The sequence below is a fragment of the Lissotriton vulgaris genome, chromosome 9 (assembly GCF_964263255.1).
Source record: "Lissotriton vulgaris chromosome 9, aLisVul1.2, whole genome shotgun sequence".
NCBI classification, from domain to species: Eukaryota; Metazoa; Chordata; class Amphibia; order Caudata; family Salamandridae; genus Lissotriton; species Lissotriton vulgaris.
In genome coordinates this window covers 182,264,554-182,290,310 of record NC_141697.1, presented here as the reverse complement: position 1 = coordinate 182,290,310, position 25,757 = coordinate 182,264,554, and the positions used below count along the sequence as shown (strand labels likewise).

The window sequence follows — 25,757 nt, the reverse complement described above, 5'->3', positions numbered from 1 at the left end:
AACCATGTTTCCTGGAGGGCGATGATATCAGGGGAATTTTTAATTGCATGTTTCATTTTTATATCAGTTTTCCCTGCCAGGTTCCAGGACAATAACGTCAGACCTTTGCTAAACTTCGCGTTGTTGTGAATTTACCATTTTTTTGCTGTTTAAGGTTTCTGATAACCATGCCCATGATTTTATTGAGTTCTCAGTGTTGGTTTTAAAGCTGGCTCCATGTGGTTTCCCCTATTGTGACCTCGTCTTTCTTTCGTTGCACGGAGGAAGGTGGATGGACATATATATATATATATATATATATATATATATATATGTATATATTTATATATATATATATATATACTGAACTTTGCAACATGTACATAACGCGGTATTTAACCTCACAGGCTATGCAACAACCAATCTGTGGAGTGCAAACCTGTTTTTTATACTCCCGGATCATGTACGCGCAAAATAAAACTCTCAAATAAATAAAAAGTAAAAGAAATGGGTCTGGGCCCTGTCCAGGTTCTGGAATGGGGACTGTCCTAAAAATTATCCTACTTTCTCACATATAGTTTAGTTTGTGGTATCACAATGTCTAACTGTAAAGAGTTTTTAAAAAAAGAGTCTGCTCATTAGTTACCTCAAAGTCACACTGTTCACATGATAAAAACTGGTACCGGCACTAACATTCCATTAGTTATACAACACTAAAATGACGTTTTGCACTGCATAACAATTATCCTGCATTGCAGATTAACTTGCTTCTGGGCCCTCAACTCAGTAGTGAACAAGAGCACGACCTGGAAAGTTCACCAGAACATTCTATTAACTTGGTGTAAGATGCAGTAAACAGCAGGGCTTGGTTCAGAGTCAGCCAAGCTGTAGATGTGCTGTGCTAGCACAGTCTGCGATAGGGAATTAAGTAATGTGCCACTGTAGTAAAAAGAACTACCATTGTCTGTGGTGGACTGTAATCACACTGCTTTATTGAACATCTTCATATCAATAAACGCAAGTACTGCCCACATTCCAGGGGAACTCACTTTTTTACCTATTAGTTTCATAGTAAAGAGTCTATGCTGTCCATGAGCTAATGTATTCTTCTGATTCTCTTGAACTTCTGTGCAGGATAAGGTAGTAAAAGTGGAGCATCTGGGGCTGTATTATGTAACATGCTGCTGAGGTGAAACAGGTGTTCGCGTCCGATTACTGTGCTACAGGGTAATTTGGTATTACATAAGGGGCCACAGACGTTTGAACTTTCACTTCTATAAAATAAGTGAGTGATCGCTCATTTGCATCAGAGCATGGCCTCCTAAAAATAAGAGCAGCACTTTGCCTCAACAGTACCATATTAAGGATGTGGACAAAGAGGCTGTCTGGAGGCCTACTAACAGTGCGCCACAAAGAGGTGGGGAACAATCAGTGTGCACCATGTTTGAATGGAAAATGTTTATGCTTGCGCAGTGCCCTATGTAAATTAGCATTCGCTGCAACATTTTCTTTTCAGGAGCAATTTTAGGCTGTTCGTAACTGATCTTGTTCAATTCCGATAAATGCCCCCTCCGGAGTTTAGTTTCTGCAATGTGAAGTAATGACTACACTGTTCATATTAGCGCATACCTTTCCCTTTAGATAGAGGCCCTCTCCCACTTGTATGGTGGCGGGCCCAGGATGGAACGACCTTGGATTATGTCGGTTGGTGTAAGATACCAGAGTTGAAACCTTTTTTTGTATTTCAATGTCCAGCTGCATCTGGTTGGAAAATTCCACAACCAGGGGCAAAGGTCTGGAGGGGATAAAGGGCATCCCAAAGACACCTGAGACACCCCCTCAACAGAGTGCAGTTACTCACTGCACCTGCCTGAAGATGGAACTTCTGTCCACCTTCAAAGAGAAGGCCTTGTGTTGCCATGCATTGTGGTAGACTGGCTCCTTCAATCAGCAAGTCCAACTTTCACAAATATTCTGCTTTCATGGCACGATGAGTTTGCAGCTGCCTTGAGGGTAGTACACATTGAGTAATAGGACACACTGTCACTGTTTACGCAGAGTGTACCTGGATAGCTGTGAGCCACTGCACAGTCAGGGATAGTGTACCCTGGGACCGTAACATGATGGGCTTTTCTGGCACCACACAGACCCAAGATCCTGTTTTATGCACAGAAACAGGAAAAGGCAAACTTTGCCTTATGTAACACAGCTGATCTATGTGAAAATAAAACTTTGACTCAGAAAAATATCTCTGTAAATGAATTCACTTTGTGCTCTAAGGCACAATTTCAGGTGCTCATGTCTGCAGTGTGCCAGAAAAGCCCATCAATACTTGGTTCCTGATCATGCGTTGGAACGCAAAGTTGCCCACTCTCAACGAGTCACAAATACAGTGACAGATATGAAATATAAATGTGCATTTAGCACATTTCTTACATGGTTCAATGATTAATGAAAGTGTTGTTTTTGACTTTTCTATTAAAGAGTGCATTTATTGCAGAATTTGGGAATCTAATCCCATTGCATGTTTTAACCATTCTAGTTTTGATTAAATGAACCATACTTACTTAATAGTTAACGTACTTAAAATGAAATACGACTTTCATAACGTGTGCTATAATACATGAGTTATATTCAATGGCTACAAAACGAAATAGAAACCATCCTCATGTACGTAACGTTTTATGTATATGCACATTAATATAGTTCTTAGCCATACTTACACAAGGTTAAGTTGAAGAGATAATCTATGGCACATGTAATGCAAATCTAATACAATGTACAAGAAACTTATGTTAATTTGTGTTTATATGTGTACATGTATATTACAATTGCACCATTGAGTTTATACTTTAAGTTGTCTTAAGTAGCCTGTATTTTTCCATGCTTCACACAAAACAGTTTTCCATTTTCGGCTAATGTGACATTTCTTGTTGGTTTCATATGCATTGTTAGCTTTAGAATAAGACAAATTACTGAACTGGAGATAGAGGGGCCTGAGAAGAAGATCTTGACAAAAGTACAACAGAAACCAGAGCGTTAACTGAAAGGCTTATTTAGCAATTTTTCAAACCTTCTATGTGTTTGAGAAGGAGATGTTCCCATATTCATTGTGTGAATTTGTCTAGATACTGCAGTCTGTAAGCTGAGAATTGACGAGGACAATGGACCATTGATGAGGAGAGGTACAAGGGGAGCTACCCAAAGACCTTGTTGGATATAACTAGTGTTCAACCCGTCTGAGCCTAGTGTTCACCCCGTCTGAGCATGACACTTTTTCCAGAGCTTTGTGGACTTCATGCAAGACACCTTCTGCAATTTTCACCTTTTCCGATCTCTTTTTTGGATTCGTTGAAGACACCTTCTTGGATTCCCCACTAACTAAATGGAATTTAGAGGTTTAGACCTCTCCTATATGCTTCCCTTGGATTCTTTCCTAAGTGTGGCTTAGGCTACCACTTGCTTTTGACCCATTGAAAACTCCTGACCGAGTTTCTGAGATGCCAAACTCCTGTTTTTCAAATTTACCTTGTCTCGTTCCCATCTTCTAGATGGAATTTCCTGATTTCGAGACTCTATTAGATTACCCAATCATTTTCCCTAAATTGAACTGGATTTATATAATTTAGATTACTAATGAATGCCTGTCTGGTGCCGGTCCCAAGTATCTATCAGATATTTTCAGACCCTATGAGCCTGGTCGCTCTCTGCGCTCTCAGACCCAATCTTTGCTCCAAGTACCACGGATCAAGAAGGAAAGACAGGGAGACCGAGCCCTCTCCTACCGAGGCCCCACCCTCTGGAACTCCCTGCCCCTTACCCTTAGGCAAAATCCTAATTAGCCGCCTTTAGGAAATGTTTAAAGACCCACCTGTTCCTGACCATGTAGATACCTTTCACTGCCTGATGATCTTTCTCTCTGATTATAGCTTCGGTAAGAACACAAGCGTAGAGATACCCCTTCTGGGGTCGAATTCTTGCGCTATACAAGCAAATAAATAAATAAATAAATGCAAGCATTTGTAAAGCGGACGCTACCTCCGACTGAGGCGTCCCGGCGCTGGGGGCTCTCGGGAAGATTAAGCAAGCTATTGCCCAGAGTCACACGGTGCTGGGCTAACTTGCCGCCGGAGCAGGGGATAGAACCGTGAACCCTGTGGTCCGGAGTCAGGCACCCTGGCTGCTGTGCCACACTTCTTCCATTAGAGGACTAATGTATAAGGCGAGTATAAAATATTGGTACTGTTCTTTTGTAATGCAAACTAAACTGTCTGTTGCCTGATACCAGTCCTTCTCAACTTCTCTAGAGGTTGGCATCACCTATTGTTATTTTGTATCTTTATGGTATGCTGCTAAGAGTTATGTGCTTGCGTTTAATTACCACTTTGCAATAAATCATCTTGAGCTTGGCTACCAATTCCTGGTCCTCATTGTGTACCTCAATGGCTTGCACTATTAATTAAATTTGATTGATGTTAATGCTAACTCTCATCACATCTCAGCCGGAATAAAAAAGGCCCATCAGAGGACCAAAGGTAAGAGACTGGGCCCAGAAAATGCTGGGTCACATGTATGCTACTGGGAACATCTAGGTAAATTGAATCTTGCCGCACAGGGTAAGTGAGGAGTTGAACAGGTAGGAGTGGGTGTTTGCACCACACTACAGAGTTGGAGGAAGAGCTGCTTGATTCTCCATAGAGATAGTCTTTAAAGTAAATGACAAATTCGTATTGAGAGCAGCAAAACTAAAACAGCACCACAAAGTTTCTTCATATCTAAAATTGTTCTTTCGCAAAGTGGCTTTCTAAATCTTATTATGCTTTGACCATTATCCTAATGCCTGTTTCATTATTGAAACAGTAGTAAAGGCTCCAGGTGAATGACTAGTAGAGGCTTCAACTGTATCAAGTAATTCCTTGCAAAGACAAGACTTTTCTCAAGTGTGATTTATCTTCTCCAGTTCTACAAGGGCAAACTAAGACATATATCTTGTTTGCCAATCAATCCGTCCCCAAGTCAACCAGTCCTATTTTCCTCCCAAATGTCTGGGCTGACAGGACAGCAAGTGCCAGGATGGAAAGACAGTGCCAGGACCAGACAAAGTATCTTCACCTGATACAGAACATTGCTGTCAACTGGTTCCACACTATCAATGAAATCAGCAACCAGTACCAGCTATCCAAATTCCAAAATCACATCACAAGGTAACATTTTTGAAAATACTTGATTTAATGACTCTCCACATTTCAGAATTCAACATGTAGTAGACCAAAGGTCATTTACTACTGAACTTGTACAAATGTCACCAAGCCACTAGGCACACATGTCAATGTCAGAGATTGAGATCTGGCCATTAACCCCTTCACTGCTAGGCCTTTTCTCCCCGTGCTAAGCCTTTTTTGGGCTATTTGGGGTAGTTCGCGCTTAGGCCCCTGTAACTTTTTGACCACATAAAGTATCCACGCCAAATTTGCGTCGTTTTTTTCCAACATAATGGGGATTCTAAAGGTACCCAGTGTTTGTGGATTCCCCTGGAGGGGACTTATAAATTAGCCAAAATACAGCTACGTTTTTTTGACGGGGAAAAATGGGAAAAAAGGGCTACAGATGAAAGTGTCTGGGTTTTCCCTGTAAATGGTATCAAAAAAGCGGTTGTGGTGCTGAAATCACAATCTTTCCAGCTTCCAGGGACAAGCAGACTATTCTCAGAAAACCAAACTATTTTACACATTTTTGACATTTTCCTGGGACAAAGCCTTTTTTTGCTATTTTTGTGCATTTAAGTATTTCTGAAATGGGAACAAAATATAGAGTTTAAAAACAGTAGATATTTGCACATTTCTGAAACTGGCAATACCTATACTAGCATGAGAATTAAAGGTCAAAGTGATTTTTTCAACAAAATTTGAGGTTTGCAGGGGATTCTCTGTAGGTAAATGTTGGGGGACCCACGCAAGCCATACCTTGCTAGACTCCCCAAGGTGTCTAGTTTTCAGAAATGTGTGGGTTTCGTAGGTTTTCCTAGAAGGGCGCCAAGCCCGGGGCCAAAAACTCATGGGACCCCCCTTGCGAAACCATGTTGTTTTGTGATCTGTAATTTTGATGTCGCCTCAATAGGTTTGGGGCCCTTGCCTGTCGCGGATACTTGACCAATCCACACAAGTGAGGTACTATTTTTCTCTGAAGACTTTAGAGAATGCGGGCTTGGTGGAATTTTGTGGATCCACAGATTCCAGAACTTCCCACCACAGAAATATGAGGAACATTTGTTTTTTGTTTTTTTACATATTTGGTGGTTTGCAAGGGATTCTGGGTAACAGAACCTGGTGAAAGCCAGACAAGTCACCCCATCCTTGATTCCACTGGGTGTCTAGTTTTCAAAAATGTATAGCTTTGTTAGGTTTCCGTAGGTGCCGGCAGACCTAGGGTTCAAAATCTACAGTTAGGCACTTTGCAAAAAAAGGGTCAGTTTTCACAGTGAAAATGTGTTGTGTTTTGGGCCGTTTCCTGTGGCGGCCAAAGGCCTACCCACACAAGTGAGATACCATTTTTCTCGGGAAACTTTGGGAAATGCAGGTTGGGTGGGATTTTGTGGATCCATGCAGGTCCAGAACTTTACACCACTGAAAAGTGAGGAAAATTTGTTTTTTGGACAAATTGTGAGGTTTGCAAGGGATTCTGGGTAACAGAACCTGGTGAGAGCCAGACACGTCACCCCATCCTGAATTCCCCTGGGTGTCTAGTTTTCAAAAATGTACAGGTTTTCTAGGTTTCCCTATGTGCCGGCTGCGCTAGGGCCCAAAATCCACATGTAGGCACATTGCTAAAAACAAGTCTGTGCCTAGAGGCTTTCTGCTGCCCTTGGGGGGGGGGGAATCGTGGGGGGAGGTTTGCCCTAATATGCCCAAAGGGTGGCAGAATGACTGTGGCAATTCTTTTGGTGGTGGGGGTATTGGTAGGCCCATTCTCAGCAGCCCCCACACATAAAAAAAAGCCAGCGTAATCGCTGGTGCCTATTGGGCTTTCTGCCCCCCCCGCCCCCCCCACGGGGCCAGATCAGGGGCCACCGCCCCATCCGCCCCCCAGGGGCTCAGAAAGACTGTGGAATTTTTGGGGGGAGATGTGGGCATTGGCATGCCGATTCTGGGCTGACAGCACCCCTGACTTAAAAAAAATAATAATCCTGAGGCCTGGTGGGCTTTCTGCCCCCCCGGGGGTAGAGAAGGGGCTATTGCCCCAATATGCCTCTGGGGAGAGGCTGAAAGACTGTGGTAATTGTTTTTGGAGTGGGGGCATTATCATGTCCATTCTGGGCAGCCCCCACCCCAAGATTATAAAAAATAAAATCCCTGGTTTCTAGTGGGCTATTGCCCCCATCTGTCCCATGGGGGCACGGAAAGACTGTTGTGCCCAAAAGAAAATGTGGGGCCCAAAGGCCCTTGCCCAAGGGGCCGCTCCCCCCTCCCTGGTACTAGTGGGTGGAACCCTGCTTGGGGATCACCCTGTTGACTTTTTTCTGCATGTTTACATATGTTTAAAATAGAGACTACACTGTAGTACCCTATAGTTGTAAAATATAGTGTCTTACAGAGTATTATGAATTTTTCAATTTTTTTTTGTTTAGTACCCTGGTACTCCTGAGGCAGTCCCACAGTACTCCATACATTATTTTTAAAATATACAGAAACTAATAAATATGGGCCCATTTATGATGACGGTCGGACATTGGCATTAGGATGCTCCCGCCACATCCCGCATATTTAACATTGCGGCGCGCGGTGCAGGAAGCAGCACTTGCAGCAATGTAAAAAATGCATGTTGTGCATTTGCATGCACAACATGACATGCACCATGCGGTGCCTGCCACCTTGTGCATGCAAATATGGAGCACCCCACAACACCCCCGGGGCCCACAAAGGGACCCCAACACAGAAGACTGCATGCCTTTTCAAAAGGCCAATTGCTGCCACCATGTTATGCTCCTTTTCCGCCCGGTCGACGAGTCGACCGACGAAAAAGCAGCGGACGGTCTTTCCGTCAGCAGTGGACTCCCCAGCCATAATAATATGGTGGGGGGTCTTTCTGGTATGGATGGCGGGCAGATCGCCCCTGCCGGGCCAGCGGCGGCTACCACTGTGCCCCAATATTTCTTTACCTATTACAACTTTAGTAGGGAAAAATACCAGACCTAATATTTACCTATATCTGAAGGCACAACAGACAGAAAATAGCCAAAGTGTACCTAAAAACAATATGCTGCCTTTAACTTTTGTAAAGACAGTTATTAGCCAATCACATAATGACTTCTCATCACTATGTTCCGCAGCACTTAATATCGGAAAGGTTTGCGAAAGTACCACGACTATAGATGTCACTAGGTTTAATGCCTTATACCTTAAACAATACTTACCCTCCTTATGTGTAGTATTGAAAAGGTGCATCTGCGCTCCTTAATATGTAATCTTGCCATATTTCAATCAAATCTGTCCAGCCATTTTCATGCTATGCTTGAGAGTAAAGTGAATGGGAAATGCATTGGTGCTCAAGCACATACTTTGCACCCTCTTGATGAATCTCCTCAAAACTTTGCCTATTCTGGCAATGCGGAAAGAGAAATAGGGCTGCAAAGTTTTAATGGGGCAGATTCACAAAGGGCCTCTGCACTCATGCCAGAGGCTATGCACGCGTGACGAGGGGGCCCGCACGCGTGTTGCGTGGGCTCCTGCACTCGTAATGAGACCTCTGCTTTGGTTAACTGCAGTACTGAGGTCCAGCCATGAGTGCTGGACTCCGCCCTAAATAGGTGACCCACGACTGAGGGGCCCAGAGTGGATATATGTTAATTACTCAGAAACGGTCGCCACTGGGTAGTTATAGTCTGGATAACGTTCCCATAGGAAATGTATTTTGGTTTGCTTCTAATGTAGGCGCTGTTCAATCTTCACAAAACATTCCATAATAAAGGCTCATTCACCTCAGCTTCTTCCTTTAAAGTTTCGGAGGGATCTGTCAAGTGGGGGCCGATAAATGAGGTGGAGTTCCCAAAACCAAGTAATAGTGCAGTCTGAGGAGGAGGCAGGGGAAGCAGGGGCCTTGGGAACTCCCCCCACGGTGCCTCACCTTTAAAAAAAATATATGGAAAGAGAGTGTGCATCCCAAAAAAATGCTGAAACCGGAAAAAATGATGCCACTCAAGTATTATTCAGTGCAGACGTGGGCTTTTTTGTCACCAAGAATGCTTTTTAATGTTTTGGAGGGCTGATGGGAGCTCAGCAGCACCACAGCAACATTACAAAACACAAGTAAGTCTCCTGGACCATTGAGTCCATATCCTCAAGAGAGCTTACCATATCTTTTTAATGCACTCCAAGCTGCAGCTGGAGTGCATGGATACCTGTGCTTGGTTCTATGGCTTTTCTTGGTGGCCTGAAATATGTTAAATAAAGATTCAAAGACATGCTTAATATTATATTTTAGATAACGCCTTATTTAAACAAACATTACAATGTGTCAATGCATGTAATATACCTTTGGTTATTGTTATTGTTGACTTTCTGACAAAGCCAGTAGGTCTGTTTTATATACATATGATGTTCTGACCCCTTGATAGAGCCAATAGTTCTGCTGACCATTGACAAAGCCAATAGGCCTGCCTTACTTAAAATGACACCCTTTATATTGTTACATGACAAAGACCGCTGTGCACGGTTGGGGGTTCGGCAACCAAGAGGGGCAGGGCACCCAAGTACCTATAACTGGTGCCATAAAGTAAAAATGACAATAACACTGATCATGGTAGGTGCGTGAGTTATGGTTACTTTAGGGCGCTAGTTATGGATACTTGAGATTAACATCACTGGTAAATTTTATTGATTTTGATTGTCACCTAACTATAACACCACTTTAACCTTTGTTTTATGTCAGTGAATATAAACAAATATACATACATGGTCATAGCTTTCCAAGTGCCAGTGGTAGAGCACCAATAGGCCAGTAGCTGGTAGGGTCTCTAGTGTTATTCAATCTTTTCCATAAATTATAAGCAACAAAATGCAAGAAAACATCAGCTCTAATCAAGCACCCCCTTCGTTAAAACACACTTAAGCTAATAATAAACAAACAGCTCTAAATACACTCAGATATCCATTGGATACTTGTGAAAATCATGAAAGTCATAAGGAGTTAATTGCATAACTTGATATAAATATAAAACTTACAAAATCTGCTTCAGCCGCTGATCCCCTAAAACTAAAATTAAAATAAGAAGTAGTTAGTGGGTGATTTCTACTTGATAATCCAAAATATTGTCTTACAAGAAAAACAAATCAGTGAAGTTATATCAGTTAACATTATGAAGCACTTCTAATGTGTGAAGCATGTGCATACCAGGCAGTAGAATGAAAAATTATAGTGCCACATACAAAATACTGAAAATAAAGTTGGGGTGTATGTATTCTTTTTGCGCCTTACCTCTTACCAGTCATGCCCGCCAACCCTCTTCTCCTTCCTTCCCCCCTCTTAATCTGCTCCCTGCTTAGACAGAGCTTCAGAGACAGCTTCTCACAGAGGCCTGCCAGAGCAGTCTGGACTTCATTTATGACCGCGCAACAGTAGGTAACAGATTTTGTTGACCACTGTTGCTACTTATCATAGAAGTGAATTACCATATTTAAAATCTGGTGTTCAGGCTGACGGTACCCGATGACAGTCATTCACAACAATTGCTGGCAAAGCCAGTAGGTCTAGCCTATCCGAGAGCTAATGGTTTTGGCAATTTGTTTTAGCCATGATTTAGGACAGCACAGCTGAAAGTTTAAAAGAAAAAGTGCTATGAAACAGCAATCAGTGACCGTGAGAGGCAGTAATCCATGTTCTTAATTTGGGAGGATTCTCTGTTTTCGCAAAAATGTTTTAATTATCGGATGCCTTAATTGAGTTCTTTGTTTTGGCCACCAATGAAGACAACACCAAAAATGCAATGCAAAGCTAGGAGTACAGTGCTCTTTGCATATTTGTAGCATATTGGACAACTGTTGGTATGATTTTTATCACTTTTTTTCTTATGGGCCGGGAGGGACGAGCAACTAAGAGGCAGGGGCTTGAGGGTTAACAGAGCAAGGAACAAGGGGGGAGGGACAGACCTGACAAGAAATGCAAGAGGAAGGTGTGCGCAGGGCAATAACTATGCAGGAGGGGTAGGGAAAAGGTGGGTGCAATTAAAATAAAAAATAAAATGGGGCAGCGCTGGAAGGACACTGGGAAAGGTAAGCAGTACTTGTACCATGCTCCACGGAAGGGACAAACACACGAAGAGGAACTGAAGCCAGCACTTGCTCACCAAAGAGAAGGAAGGAAAGGAGAGTGATGTTGAAGCCAACCAATGGTAAGCAAAGGGCAGACTCTAACCCACCTATGAAAACAAATGGCTCGCAAGCGGCAGTGCATGCAATGTCTTAAGCAAGACCTAATGATTAAGGCAGGCAGGGATCAAACTGTCAAAGGTGCTGCCAAACAAATTACTAACCTTCTGTCCTTCAGGAAGACATTAAAAACATTTATTTTTTCGGGCCCATAACACACTGTAATGTTTACCCTCTCACAGCTTATGGTCAATATTAGGTTTCTCTGGAAAAGCACAAGCGCGGAGATACCCCTTCGGGGGTCGAATCCTGCGCTATATAAGCAAATAAATAAATAAATATTAAATAAACATACTGAAGGGCATAAAACAGCCAACAGTGCCCCCAAAACATTTGTGCAGGACCTTAAATCACAGAATCTTTATCACATAGGTAAGCTCTATGCAGTATTTTACCATGCAGGTAAGTATTTTCTCCTAAATAATATACTTTTTATGTTACTTAGAAAAGGTTTTTATGGTTTAGAGATTAGCAAAGGTAGAGAGAGAGGTATGGCTGACTTAAGTGTTTAAGGGTGGGTAGAGGTGCAAGGAATTTAGGTGGTCTCTATGAACGCGATTACAAGTTTGGTGGAGCAGTATCCTGACAGGCCTCCTTTGTCTCCAGACACCTTCCTAAATTCTCACCCCATTGCTCAGGATCACCATACCCATAAAAGTTAGAAAACGGGACAAGAACAGGGCCTGTTGTTGCACACATGATGGGGATCCACATGTTTCCTATAATGGGCAGAATACATTGTAATGGCAAAACGATAATTGCATCCATTCAGTGTTTGCACACTTACATGTTCATGTTTTATGTGAATATCAGGCATATGTGTGTGTGTGTGTGTGTACCCTCAGAATTACTTGATGCTCGCTACTGATGAAGGAATGAATCCAGAAACACGTCTACAGTCACACAGCATAGGCTGCACTAACAAGGGTGAACAATTAAAGACCACCACTGAAGTAATTTTTATCATGCACTGCATGTACCATGATGCATTGTGGTCAATTGAGTGCTAAGATGTGAGGCAGTGTGCTCCCACCGTTCTTCCATTTGTGTGTGTGATCAAACAAATCATTAACTCATAACCGTTTATATATAGCGTACAAAACAAATTGAATTGTCTTGTGATAAGTATTTACTTCTACTAATGGAAACCATTATCTTAACCTGAATAATAAAAAAATTGCGCTCAAACCTGCAGTGATGTATGCTTTGTAGGTTTATGGAACTGTTTGCAGCAGGTGTGCAGGACACAAAGGAGGTAATTTGTGATTTGGCAATTGGGGGCACTGCCATGAATTAGATGCACTACTGCCTGCCAACCTCTTGGTTTCACAGCCACATGGGGAAGTGCCAAACTGCTAGATTTTAATTGGCAAAGCCTGAGTCACTTCCAACGATGAAAACACTTGACCTGGCTTGAGGAAGTTGAGATACGAATATGCAAAGGATGGTTAAATGTTCGGACACGACAGTTGGAACACAACAGCAGTATTTGTACATAAATATCGTCACAATTAGGGCCCAGTATGTTGCTTTCATTGTGCATAAGCAGTGAAAAATGTACGAGACGGTTTTGGAATTTTACAGCTTTTTGAGAATGGTGATCTTGGTGAACTTCTGATTAAATCTGTGTAGAAGATAAATTGGATGGACCGCATGAGGCTAGATGTCACACTGTGAAGAAATCAGAGAAATTTGCTAAATATTGTTCACCAACTTTATGCTGCGCTAGAGTATTGAAGAAGCATGAAGACAAATTTATGTATGTAAATAATATGGTAGGTTGTGTTCCGTACTGAGTTGCTAAAGAAACCCTTGAAAAATGGAAAGGGGGGGGCGCTCGGGCCCCCGCATGTATGGCGGGGTGCCGGACCCCTCCCGTAGCCCTCTCGATGGTGGGGCGTGACTCTGGGCCGCGTCTTGATGACGTGGTGGGGCGCGCCCCGCCAGCGATTGGTGGAGTACACCGCCTTGACCCGGAAGCAGTTGTATGTTTCCGGGGATAGGTGGGCGGCTCTGGGGGGGGGGGGTGGACCAGTACAAACTGGTCGGCCTCCCCCTTTGCGGGGATTTAAAAGGACTGGGGAGCGTGGGAGCCATCCTCTTTCTCCCGCGCTCCTCAGCAGGCTGCACCGGTTCCGAGCCCCTCGTCTGGCCGGTGAAGATACTCCCAAAATGCACAATAGCTTGGTCCCAAATAATTCCTAGGATGGAGTGGAGAGGGGGTGTTTCTGTTAGGGCGTTGAACCACTCAGTAAAGAGGGTCAACAACAAGATAGAGAAGCTGTTTCGCTCAACTCATTTACAGAATATCTCTCATGGCTGCATTCAGGGTGACCAATTCTACATACAGGATGGGGTACACTTGTCCAAGTCAGGGAATGAACTACTGTTAACAAACATGGTAGCATGGCTAGTGGGGCTGTCAAGGGCATGACCTATTGGAAGAGGAGGTTTTTTTGGGGGGGCCAGATAGTCGGTCAACTATGCTGGCCTGTGGCGGTAAGGTCATGATCGGTGAGCAGTTTATTGAAGGTCCTTGGGGGGCGGCACCATTACGAATGGGCTCGCCCAGGGGGAGGGGCCATTGGCCTCTCCTAGAACTCCAGGGGCAGGATATCTGCTTGGTTGGATGGGTGCGGGGGTAGGGGGAGTCACGCTTTCTTCTTTCCGCTGTGTAAGTCACCCCGCACGGACACTATGAAGTCATTAAACGGCGCAGAGTGAAAGGGCCCCCTTTTTAGATCAATGGAGTTTCAGGGAGCATATGTGGGTAACCGGGAGGGGGGGGAATACTCTCCCGGTAACGGGCCCTCTGCGCATGCGCACTCACACATGAGGGCGTAGCTGGTTAACAGGGATCTGACACCGGTTAAGACCTTGCCGTAGCCCCAAAAATGTTATGCAAAATTCATACGTACAATGTTATATTCGGTTAGGAAACTCTTTGTATTAGAGATTTGTTAAGGTTAGTCCTTGGATACCTGTCTACATCATGTGTAATCTAATGTCTGAATTTTGTATAAATTTGTAAATGAAAATGTTCATTTTGACAATTTTTAATTTGTTTTCATGTTTTATTAAATACGGCCGGGGGGTCGCAAGGCCCCCTGCCTTCCAAAAGACCTCAGTGTGAGACTATTGGCCTTGGGGTATGGTGGTGGAGGGGGTGGCCGGCGTCCCTGACCATATGGAAAGGGGGGGCTGCTCTGGCCCTCCGCACGTATGGCGGGGCGCTGGACCCCTCTCGTAGCCCTCTCGATGGTGGGGCGTGCCTCTGGGCCGCGTCTTGATGACGTGGTGGGGCGCGCCCCGCCAGCGTTTGGTGGAGTACACCGCCTTGACCCGGAAGCAGTTGTATGTTTCCGGGGATAGGTGGGAGGCTTTGGGGGGGGGGGTGGACCAGTGCAAACTGGTCGGCCTTCCCCTTTGTGGGGATTTAAAAGGACTGGGGAAAGTGGGAGCCATCCTCTTTCTCCCGCGCTCCTCAGCATGCTGCACCGGTTCCGAGCCCCTCATCTGGCCGGTGAAGTTTTTCCCATCCACCAGCCCCTGATGCAGAAATGTGTAGGTAATAATTATTCAAAGATTTGAATGTTTCTTGGAATACACGTTAAATTGAATTACTGCTGTTCCTTAGGCCGTTCCCCCCCTTTTTTTTACAGGATATATAGATGTGGAGTGTTTTTTATGCCTTTACCTAAGTGCATGTTGTGAATGTTTTATCCTTAGGTTTTTCTCCCACTTATAGGTCAACAATTGTCGTATTTATTTGTAAGTCTTCGGTCAGGCGGTAAGGTCATGATCGGTGAGCAGTTTATTGAAGGTCCTTGGGGGGCGGCACCATTACGAATGGGCTCGCCCAGGGGGAGGGGCCATTGGCCTCTCCTAGAACTCCAGGGGCAGGATATCCGCTTGGTTGGATGGGTGCGGGGGTAGGGGGGAGTCAAGCTTTCTTCTTTCGGCTGCGTAAGTCACCCCGCACAGACACTATGACATCATTAAACGGCGCAGAGTGAAAGGGCCCTCTTTTTCGATCAATGGAGTTTCAGGGAGCGTACGTGGGTAACCGGGAAGGGGGGAAATACTCTCCCGGTAACAGGCCCTCTGCGCATGCGCACTCACACGTGAGGGCGTAGCTGTTTAACAGGGATCTGACACTGGTTAAAACCTTGCTGTAGGCCCAAAAATGTTATGCAAAATTCATACGTACGATGTTAGATTCGGTTAGGAAACTCATTGTATTAGAGATTTGTAAAGGTTAGTCCTTGGATACCTGTCTACATCATGTGTAATCTAATGTCTGAATTTTGTATAAATTTGTAAATGAAAATGTTTATTTGGACAATTTTTAATTTGTTTTCATGTTTTAATAAATACGGCCAGGGTGTCGCAAGGCCCCCTGCCTTCCAAAAGACCTCAGTGTGAGACTATTGGCCTTGGGGTATGGTGGTTGAGGGGGTGGCCGGCGTCCCTGACCATATGAGTGTGTGCATCATGTGAGTGAGTTAAGAAGTGCAAATTTATGTGAGCGGTATGTCAGGAGGGAATGTCAAGGAGGCCTGTCAATATGACTAGGTTGAACCGCACGATACTAGTAGGAAAGTGTTTGGACAATCAAGATGAGGGTATGGTGGAGGGAGGATTAAAGCTGCAGCCATCTAAATAATGTTAGAGCGCCTCAGAAATTAAAACTGTCAATAACCATGCACCTAAGACTTAGCAACTGTAAAACCACTGCATGGAAAATAATGTGGTTCCCACAGTATCTGGCGGTAATCTCTGAAGTAAAGGGAGATTTGGCTAATTTAGGTATCCTTTCTTAAGCATTCCTCATCTGATATTTAGTGGCCTCATCTTCGATAAGGTAGGCATCCTTCACTTTTAGTCTGGGGCGTTTGGGGACCAAAAGCAGTTCTGGCAAATGTTGTCAACCCAGCCTCCATAGTGCATTTAGTAATGGCAGTGAGCAAGCCTGGGGCTCAATACATTTGTGAAAAAAGTTGCAAATATGGTGCACTTTATAACACATTTCTCATTATAGAATCTTATCTAATCATTGGCTGGAAAGAGATTGGAGATAGGGCTGCATGACTAATGACTCAATGAATGAAAAATTGTATGGGGTGGGGTATGTGGAAGAAATCATTGAAGAACGGTGGAGAATGAATAAAGACATTTAGCTATGTGGATCAAATTGTCTCAATGCACTGACCAAGAGTGAGTGCCCTCATTTTCATTTTAGCTTCTAAGTTAAAACATTACCCTCCCCAAAACACTACTACAATAATTCCTTATAAAATGCATACCTGGATGTATTTTACACAGTGTACTGATTTAGCTCATCAAAAATTTAAACACAAAGTATTCAGATTATATATATAAATATATATATATATATATATATATATATATATATATATATATACATATATACATACATATATATATATATATATATATATATATATGTATATATATATATATATATATATATATATATATATATATATATATATATATATATATATATATATATATATATATATATATATATATATATATATTTAAACAAAGAGTTTAGCCCTCAGTGGAAGAAGCCACAAGAATGGTAAGATTTGGATCCATTTCTTTAAGGAGCAGCTGCAACAGGAGACGCAGAGAGAACAGTCACCATCCGTTCGTGTACAGCCAGACCGGTTTCGGGAGTCTATCCCTTCTTCAATGGCTCCTGCTTGGCAATGATGATGCAGTATGCACTCGTGATATTAAAGCCTGCCTTCAAGGGCGTGGTCAGATGAAATGGCCTTCTGGGTCTTGTAGTGCATACACCATTTACCTCGTGTGAGTTCATCATTGTGGTAGTTAATAAAAGAACGAATAAAACCCATGTGGGCTGGTGAGCATGTGGCTCTGGGTGTCCTCTTGTCTGTGGTCAGCTGCTTCTGGACATCATTCCCCCGTGTACTGATCACACCGTTGGGCGCAATCACGGGTCCGCAGCAAGCGGCAGGCTTTGCTTCTGCGACTGGGCTCAGCCGCAAAATATTTAAACAAAGAGTTTAGCCCTCAGTGGAAGAAGCCACAAGAATGGTAAAATTTGGATCCATTTCTCTAAGGAGCAGCTGCAACAGGAGACGCAGGGAGAACAGTCACCATCTGTTCGTGTACAGCCAGACCGGTTTCGGGAGTCTATCCCTTCTTCAATGGCTCCTGCTTGGCAATGATGATGCAGTATGCACTCGTGATATTAAATGCATACTCCATTCTTGTGGCTTCTTTCACTGAGGGCTAAACTCTTTGTTTGAATATTTTGCGGCTGAGCCCAGTCGTGGAAGCAAAGCCTGCCGCCTGCTGCGGACCCGTGATTGCGCCCAACGGTGCGATCAGTACACGGGGGAGTGGTGTCCAGAAGCAGCTGACCACAGACAAGAGGACACCCAGAGCCACATGCTCACCAGCTCACATGGGTTTTAATCGTACCTTCATTAACTGCCACAATGATGAACTCACACGAGGTAAATGGTGTATGCACTACAAGACCCAGAAGGCCATTTCATCTGACCACGCCCTTGAAGGCAGGCTTTAATATCACGAGTGCATACTGCATCATCATTGCCAAGCAGGAGCCATTGAAGAAGGGATAGACTCCCGAAACCGGTCTGGCTGTACACGAACGGATGGTGACTGTTCTCTCTGCGTCTCCTGTTGCAGCTGCTCCTTAAAGAAATGGATGCAAATTTTACCATTCTTGTGGCTTCTTCCACTGAGGGCTAAACTCTTTGTTTGAATATTTTGCGGCCGAGCCCAGTCGCGGAAGCAAAGCCTGCTGCTTGCTGCGGGCCCTTGATTGCGCCCAACGGTGCGATCAGTACACGGGGGAGTGGTGTCCAGAAGCAGCTTACCACAGACAAGAGGACACCCAGAGCCACATGCTCACCAGCCCACATGGGTTTTAATCGTACTTTTATTAACTGCCACAATGATGAACTCACACGAGGTAAATGGTGTATGCACTACAAGACCCAGAAGGCCATTTCATCTGACCACGCCCTTGAAGGCAGGCTTTAATATCACGAGTGCATACTGCATCATCATTGCCAAGCAGGAGCCATTGAAGAAGGGATAGACTCCCGAAACCGGTCTGGCTGTACACGAACGGATGGTGACTGTTCTCTCTGCGTCTCCTGTTGCAGCTGCTCCTTAAAGAAATGGATCCAAATTTTACCATTCTTGTGGCTTCTTCCACTGAGGGCTAAACTCTGTTTGAATATTTTGCGGCTGAGCCCAGTCGCGGAAGCAAAGCCTGCCGCTTGCTGCGGACCCGTGATTGCGCCCAACGGTGCGATCAGTACACGGGGGAGTGGTGTCCAGAAGCAGCTGACCACAGACAAGTGGACACCCAGAGCCACATGCTCACCAGCTCACATGGGTTTTAATCGTACTTTTATTAACTGCCACAATGATGAACTCACACGAGGTAAATGGTGTATGCCCTACAAGACCCAGAAGGCCATTTCATCTGACCACGCCCTTGAAGGCAGGCTTTAATATCACGAGTGCATACTGCATCATCATTGCCAAGCAGGAGCCATTGAAGAAGGGATACACTCCCGAAACCGGTCTGGCTGTACACGAACGGATGGTGACTGCTCTCTCTGCGTCTCCTGTTGCAGCTGCTCCTTAAAGAAATGGATGCAAATTTTACCATTCTTGTGGCTTCTTCCACTGAGGGCTAAACTCTTTGTTTGAATATATATATATATATATATATATATATATATATATATATATATATATATATATATATATATATATATATATATATATATATATATATATATATATTCATATGAGAGAAGAGAGACTGAGATAACCATTTAGTGCCTTCCAACAGAAAGCGATCCCCCACCGGCTCTTGCTCATGAGGGAGTACTGTTGTCTCTAGGTGAGGTTGAAGACTCCATAAGTCAGAGCACTGGTGGTAAGGTACCTATAGACCTTATTAAATGTAACCCTTCATTTTAGGCACAGATTTTACTTAAGTTTTTTAACAGTTTGACCTATCCCCCTTTACCATATGGTCAACTTCTGTTATAGTTCCCATTTTTAGGTCTTGTGTAGCGTTAAAGCGCAACTCGCTGCTTCGTTAAGCATGCTTAATACAGTATTTTTTATTAGTTGGGTGGAAGCCACGCCCCTATCTTTCATTGGTTGGGGTCATCATCCATGGTAAAGGCTGTCTTCCAATTGATACTGAGGCTTCTGAGTCCCTCCTTGGTACAGCTGTGTCGCCTTTTGGGACCGCCCATCAGGACTGGATCTTTTACTTGCAGCGTTATACTGTCTCCTTCAATTAGTCTGTAAGCACTTTTTTCATTCGGCCGTGTGATGCAGGGCACTTGTCAATAGGTTCCTTAGATGCTCAAATGAAACATGTGCATGCAGTGGTAATGAGCGCCCCCCCTGGTTTGTTTGTCCCTCCCCACTCCCCTCCGAGATCTCAGTTTATTTATATGTGTTTACGTGATACAGCCCACCCGAGGCTCAAACCCTGTTCTCCAAAGTCGGCAGCGTTATATGTTGAGCCACCTCCTTGCTTCGATTCTCTTCGCCATTTGTTTCAGATGCTGCATGTGCTGTGTTTTCTAAAAATGATATATGCTGTCCAACTTATAAAAGGGAAGGACGAGGCAAACCCATCATAACTGCATTTTTTCCGGAGCAGTAGATGTTCGCATTGCACATTTGTTTAAGCCAGAGAGAAAATTATACTTCACGTGTTCCATATTATTGTGTTTGCTGCGAGTCTGTTAACAGCGCCGGTAAATATCAAGCGGCTTTAACTAGTTTACAATGCCAGAGGTGACCCTCGTGCTTGACATGAGACGCTGTGTCTGTGCTTGGAATGGGGGCGGGTGAGACTCTAGTAAAACCTAGCCACGCCTATAATACACACAGAACTTGTCGGCTTCTCTGAGCGGAATGTTTACATCTCAGGGTACCAGTGTACCATAGGGAGGTCTGCCTCCAGCTGAGCTATTGTCCACGCTGCCCGGCCCCGGAAGCACAGGAAATACTCTAGGATACGAACTGGAAGCATCTTTCGAGGTAAGGAAAACTATGTTGTAACGTGTTTGTTTAGTAAGCTATACCGGTGTTGCACTACGTTTATGCTTGCCTCCTGAAACTTGACATGGCACAGGCAGGTGCCCAGTCTATGCGACGTATCACCTTGACATCTAGCAAGCCACTAATGGTTTTAAGGGCCACTTAAGATATTTTTTAGGTTTCGCCTGGCGTAGCATTGCGCAGCAGTGCTCGTGCAGGCAAAATCTTATGTGTACCAGTACGTGGCTTTGTCCCGCCTCTCTCTTTCATTGGCTAGCTCCATAAATGGAGGCTAGCCATTGGAAGAGAGATCTGTCCGTCATTGTCGGAGCAGATTTGTGGGCGTTCCGGAGAATTTTTCGCATCCCGCCCCTTTTTGCCGTCACGAAAAGGTGGGCGTTTCCTTTTTTTTTTCTTTTCAGGATGCTTGCGGCCGCCATTGTTGATGTGAAAGCAAAGCGTTCGGTCCGTCAGAGCGGCTTGTTGTTTTCGTCACGGAGTGTGATTCGCTCTAGCCGTAAAGTGAAATGGCTCTTCCGTGAGGAGGGAGTCGGGCACACAGTGACTTTATTCAGCAGGAAATCCCTGAAGCCGACGTAGATACGTGAGTGCCAACTACACTGCCACTGAAGGAAGGGGCGATTCGGGTGAAGCAAAAGTGTTGCAGATGAAAAGTAAGAATTCTGCAGATGTCACCACCCTCTTCTTGCTCAATTAAAGCAACTCCATAAGCCAAAAAGAAACAGAAGCCAGCACAAAGTCTGTGTGGGGCCCACGTGAAGCAAAAGTGGATTGGATAGAGAAAGTATCACAGATGAAAAGTAAGAACTCTGCGGATGTCGCCACCCTCTTCCTGCTCAATTAAAACCTCCCCATAAGCCGAAAGGAAGCCGAAGCCAGTACAAAGTCTGTGTGGGGCGCACGTTTAGGCGGACTTCAATGTATTTTCACAATCTCTATTATGAACTACAATGTATACACATATTCAAGCTTCCATCATATTCAATAGATGAAACGTTGTTCAGTACAGTGCTAAATATTATAAGAATCAAGGTTCACTTTCACTGTTCAAGTTCATGTTTATTTGTTTGATTAATTAAAATCTTACAAAACAAATACATTTTAAAATATCTTTAAGTAATCAGTAGTTTAAAAAAAACGTCATGCACTTAATTATGCTCATATTTCATTAAAATGAAATCTAATTAAAAACTTTCCTTAAGATTTTTCATGATCACAGATAAAAATTTTACAAAAGCTGAATTCATTGGTAGATCTTTCGGGTTTAGACAAGCCATTACTGCTTGTCTACAAGTCCTTATACCTCGGGCATTAAATAACCTCCTGAGGATTACTTTCCTTTCTGTATCCATTACAGAACACAGACATACCAAATGCAAAATATCTTCATGTCCTCGTTTACATAACCTACATGTCGTATTGCCCTCATTAGTCTTCCATGGTGGAAGATGGCATGAGCCTCGCCAGAGTCCAAAGCGTACTTTTATAAAAGATCGCTTACTTTGTTGGGACCATGGAGTTTCCAGGTATTTTTGGACTTGCTTTTTTTTATATTCGTTTATAATTGGCCATGCGTGCTTTCTTTTCACCAATATTTCTTTGTCTTTTAGCAGTGATAGGTGAATAGCCAATTTATTAATTGTTTTTTTAAAGCTTTCTTGGGTCATTGTATTTTTCCAAATTGCGGTTATTCCAAATTCTTCTTTTGCTTTGTTTAGATAAGCCCATGTTTGAAGTTTACGATTGTCTCTTACTTCATGCCATAAAGCTCTAGATAATTGATTATCCTGGTCGTTTTTTACACGGTTCCAGACTTTCAGAATTTGGCCTTGTCGGGCATATTGCTGATTGTTTATCCCAAACTCCAGCCTTACTTGTGCCTGCGAGGCATTGCGTGGTAACTGGAACAGTATTTTGTAGGTTTTTGCCACTGCTTTGTTAATTAAGTCCGCGTCCTTACCATTTAGAACTTCGGCACCGTATGTTAAGGTCGGTAATAGTTTGGCAGATATGATTTTTAGTAAAGGACTGTATGTCAGAGCAGTTAGTTTCTTTTGAATGATTCTAAAAGCCGCAATCAAGCTGTTTGCTTTCCTGGTGATATCTTTCCTCTGGGGGAGAAAGCTTCCATTCTCATTAAATAGGACACCGAGATACCGATAGTTGTCAACTTGCTCTAGCTGAGTTTGTCCCAGCATCCATTTGTTTTTTTGTCTTCTATTCCTTGTAACTACCATTACTTTTGTCTTTGCCTCATTTATTACCATTTGATTATCCTTTGCATAACTAAGTGTTCGATCAATTAGTCTTTGCAGTCCCACTTTTGTCTGACTCAACAACACCGCGTCATCTGCATACAACAAATTTGATAATTGTGTTCCTGCTAGCCTTGGTGGATGTGAGTTCACATCATTTAATGCATTGGTGAGGTCAGCTAAAAATAAGTTAAAAAGTAGTGGTGCAAGGACGCAACCCTGCTTAAGGCCACGCGTCACCGGTATTTTACTGGATAAGATTCGCCCATTTCCGATCCTCACCCTGACCCAGTTTTCAGAATAGAGTAATTGAATAAGGTTCAGAAGTGAGCCCGGGATTCCATAATCTTCAAGTTTTTTCCATAGAAGGGACCTGTTGACAAGATCAAAAGCCGATTTAAAATCGACAAAACAAAAGTAGAGGGACTGCTTAGATAAAAGTGCCTTATCCGTTAAAACTGATAAAATTAAAATATTTGTTGTGGTACCTAAACCTTTAACAAACCCGGTTTGGTTTGGGGGTAATATTAGCTTTTCTTTAACCCAATCTGACAGAGTTGTTAGTAAAAGACCCGCAAATAACTTTGCATCCGTATCTTGGAGAGTGATCAAGCGATAATTTTCTGGTAGTTGCCAATTACCCTTTTTGTAAATGGGAGATATTAATGATCCTCTCCAGGTTTCCGGTATTTGCTTTGTTTGGACAACTTCATTAAACACCTTTGTCAGGTAAATAGCCCATAGAGCCGGATCTTCCTTATAAAGTGCAAATGGTATTCCATTGGGTCCCGGTGCTCCATCCTTTTGTCTCTTTATTAAAATGGCTACTTCAATTTCTAAGAAGATTTTTATCACATCCATTTCTTGCCCTCTTTCAGTCTTCAATTTTTGATTATCCTCCTCCGAACGGAATTCTCTTTCAGCATATAGGGTCTTTTTAAGAAATCTTACCCAATCCTCTTCCGTTATTGGGGAGGCTACCACGTGTTTGTTGGATCTATTTAGATCATTAATTATTTTCCAGAATTCTCTAGAGTTCGTTTGGTTACTTGCATGAAAATTTTTTGTCCACAATTCCTGCTGGGCTTTGTTTTTTCCGACCACAACAATTTTCTCAAGTTCTTGTTCGCACTTCTCAACTGATTTCTTATTTCCTTGTTCTCCGGTAACCTGGTTAGCTGTTTCCTAAGATTGTTACGGGTCTGCCTTACCTTTATAATTGTGTATGGAAGGTTGATACTAATATCTCTTTTTTCATTTATCCTTAGTTGGGTTTTTCTACTATTTGAAGTACCTTCATCCAATTCGACCGCTTTCTGGGTAAACTGTTCCCATTGCTTAAGAGTAGATTTGATTGAATGTTCATTAAAACATTTTTGGACCAATTTTTGGGCCTTTTTTTCCACAACATATTTTTTATCCGATTTCCAAATAAGTTTCCTATGGTTAATCGTACCGATCTGACCTTGTGTAGTTAAATAGTTTTGGTGTTTTGGAAGTTCAAAATACATTTCCAGTATTTGCTGGCTATGGTCACTCTCAATTACTTTTTTTAGTCTATAGGAACCAATTTTATCAAACATGCCTATTGACATTAATGTAAAGTCTATTCTTGATTTTGATCCTTGATTATGAAATGACCAGCCAGCAGGTTGATCGGTTGGGAACCTACCGTTCAATGCTCGTAGACCCATTGCTTCCAGATCCATCAGTAGGCATTTTCCAATTGAGTTTTGTTTTGTATTTACGCTAATATCAAGTACCTGTTCCGGGATGGACCATTCATAATTTTGGGATTGGATAAAATCATCCTGTGTCATTTGGATCAGCAAGTTTATATTAAAATCCCCTGTAACTAGAATATTAACGGTCGGGTCCAGTATATTTGATCGAGTACAAATGCTACTAGTTCGACACTTATGTTCTTGCGCGATGACTGGTTTGGTGGAATATATATGTTAAGTATTATTAATGGCTTTCTGTTTTTTTGCTCACAGGTTGTAAATAATATCTTAACTGCTTGTATATTTGCATTATTGGTGACCATCTGTTCGTGCTTGATTTGTAGGTCAATCCCAATAAATATTGCCAATCCCCCACATGGACGACCAAATTTGCAATATCTGATTGCTGGCACATAGTACCCTTTATAACCTTGCAGAAAGAAGGGGTCAATTTCCCATGTCTCTTGTAGACATATGATTTGGTAGAGATTTGACAGGGAATCTACTTCTGCATTTTTGATCTTTTTACATAATCCATTTATGTTCCAGGAGCATATAACAACCGGTTGCCGAGCAAACTTCCTTTCTTCCAATTTGTTTTGTTTTTTTCCCTGCCAGTGGTCATGTAGTGCAGTCCTTATCCAATCTTCGTTTATTCGATTAAATTCTACAACTTTTATTTCTTCCGTGCTCTCTTCATTGGCCTGTTGTGTTCTACCCTGCGGGTTTTTTAGTATAGAGTACACTGGGTTGTTCTTTAATTTCCTAATAGCCTTTTTCGGAAGTTCCTCCTTTTTAAACGGAGTTGGGTAAGGCTTGGGCATAGGTTGACTAATTTTTATCCCCCAACTTTGAAAGATTTCTTGCTCCTGCATGATTTGATCCACTAAGCAAACAGTGTTTAACGTTAAGACCGTGAGAGGTTGAGTGCCTTCCGAATTTTGTACAAAGCCCACCGATTCAATGTCCTTTGTTGTTATTTTTTCTAATGAAGGTATTGATTTCATTAGTTGTAGGATATTACCTCGATTCAAAATATCGCTGTTGCCTCTTGACTCATATAACGGAGTCAAAAGTAGTTGTTTCAAGATCTTAGAGGGTACTAAATCTGTCTTGTTTTCATTTCTTTTTTGATGGGTTTTACAGATAATTAACTTCTCTTGGCCAGTCTTTGTAATTGTTAATTCTTCATTGTTACCTATATAATCGCTAATATCCACCTTTGTATTTGCTGGTTCTGAGTTAATCGC

The 25,757-nt window shown here is 42.9% G+C and overlaps 1 protein-coding gene across 1 annotated transcript in view; it reads right to left on the bottom strand.

Moving 5' to 3' along the window:
* LOC147689809 (galectin-3-like) overlaps positions 1–25,757 on the bottom strand; it is a 201,020-nt gene that overhangs the window by 121,952 nt on the left and 53,311 nt on the right. The window contains exon 3 of the mRNA XM_086936598.1: positions 10,197–10,227. Within this exon, the coding sequence (XP_086792724.1) occupies positions 10,197–10,227 (31 nt within the window). The remainder of the gene's footprint in view (positions 1–10,196; positions 10,228–25,757) is intronic.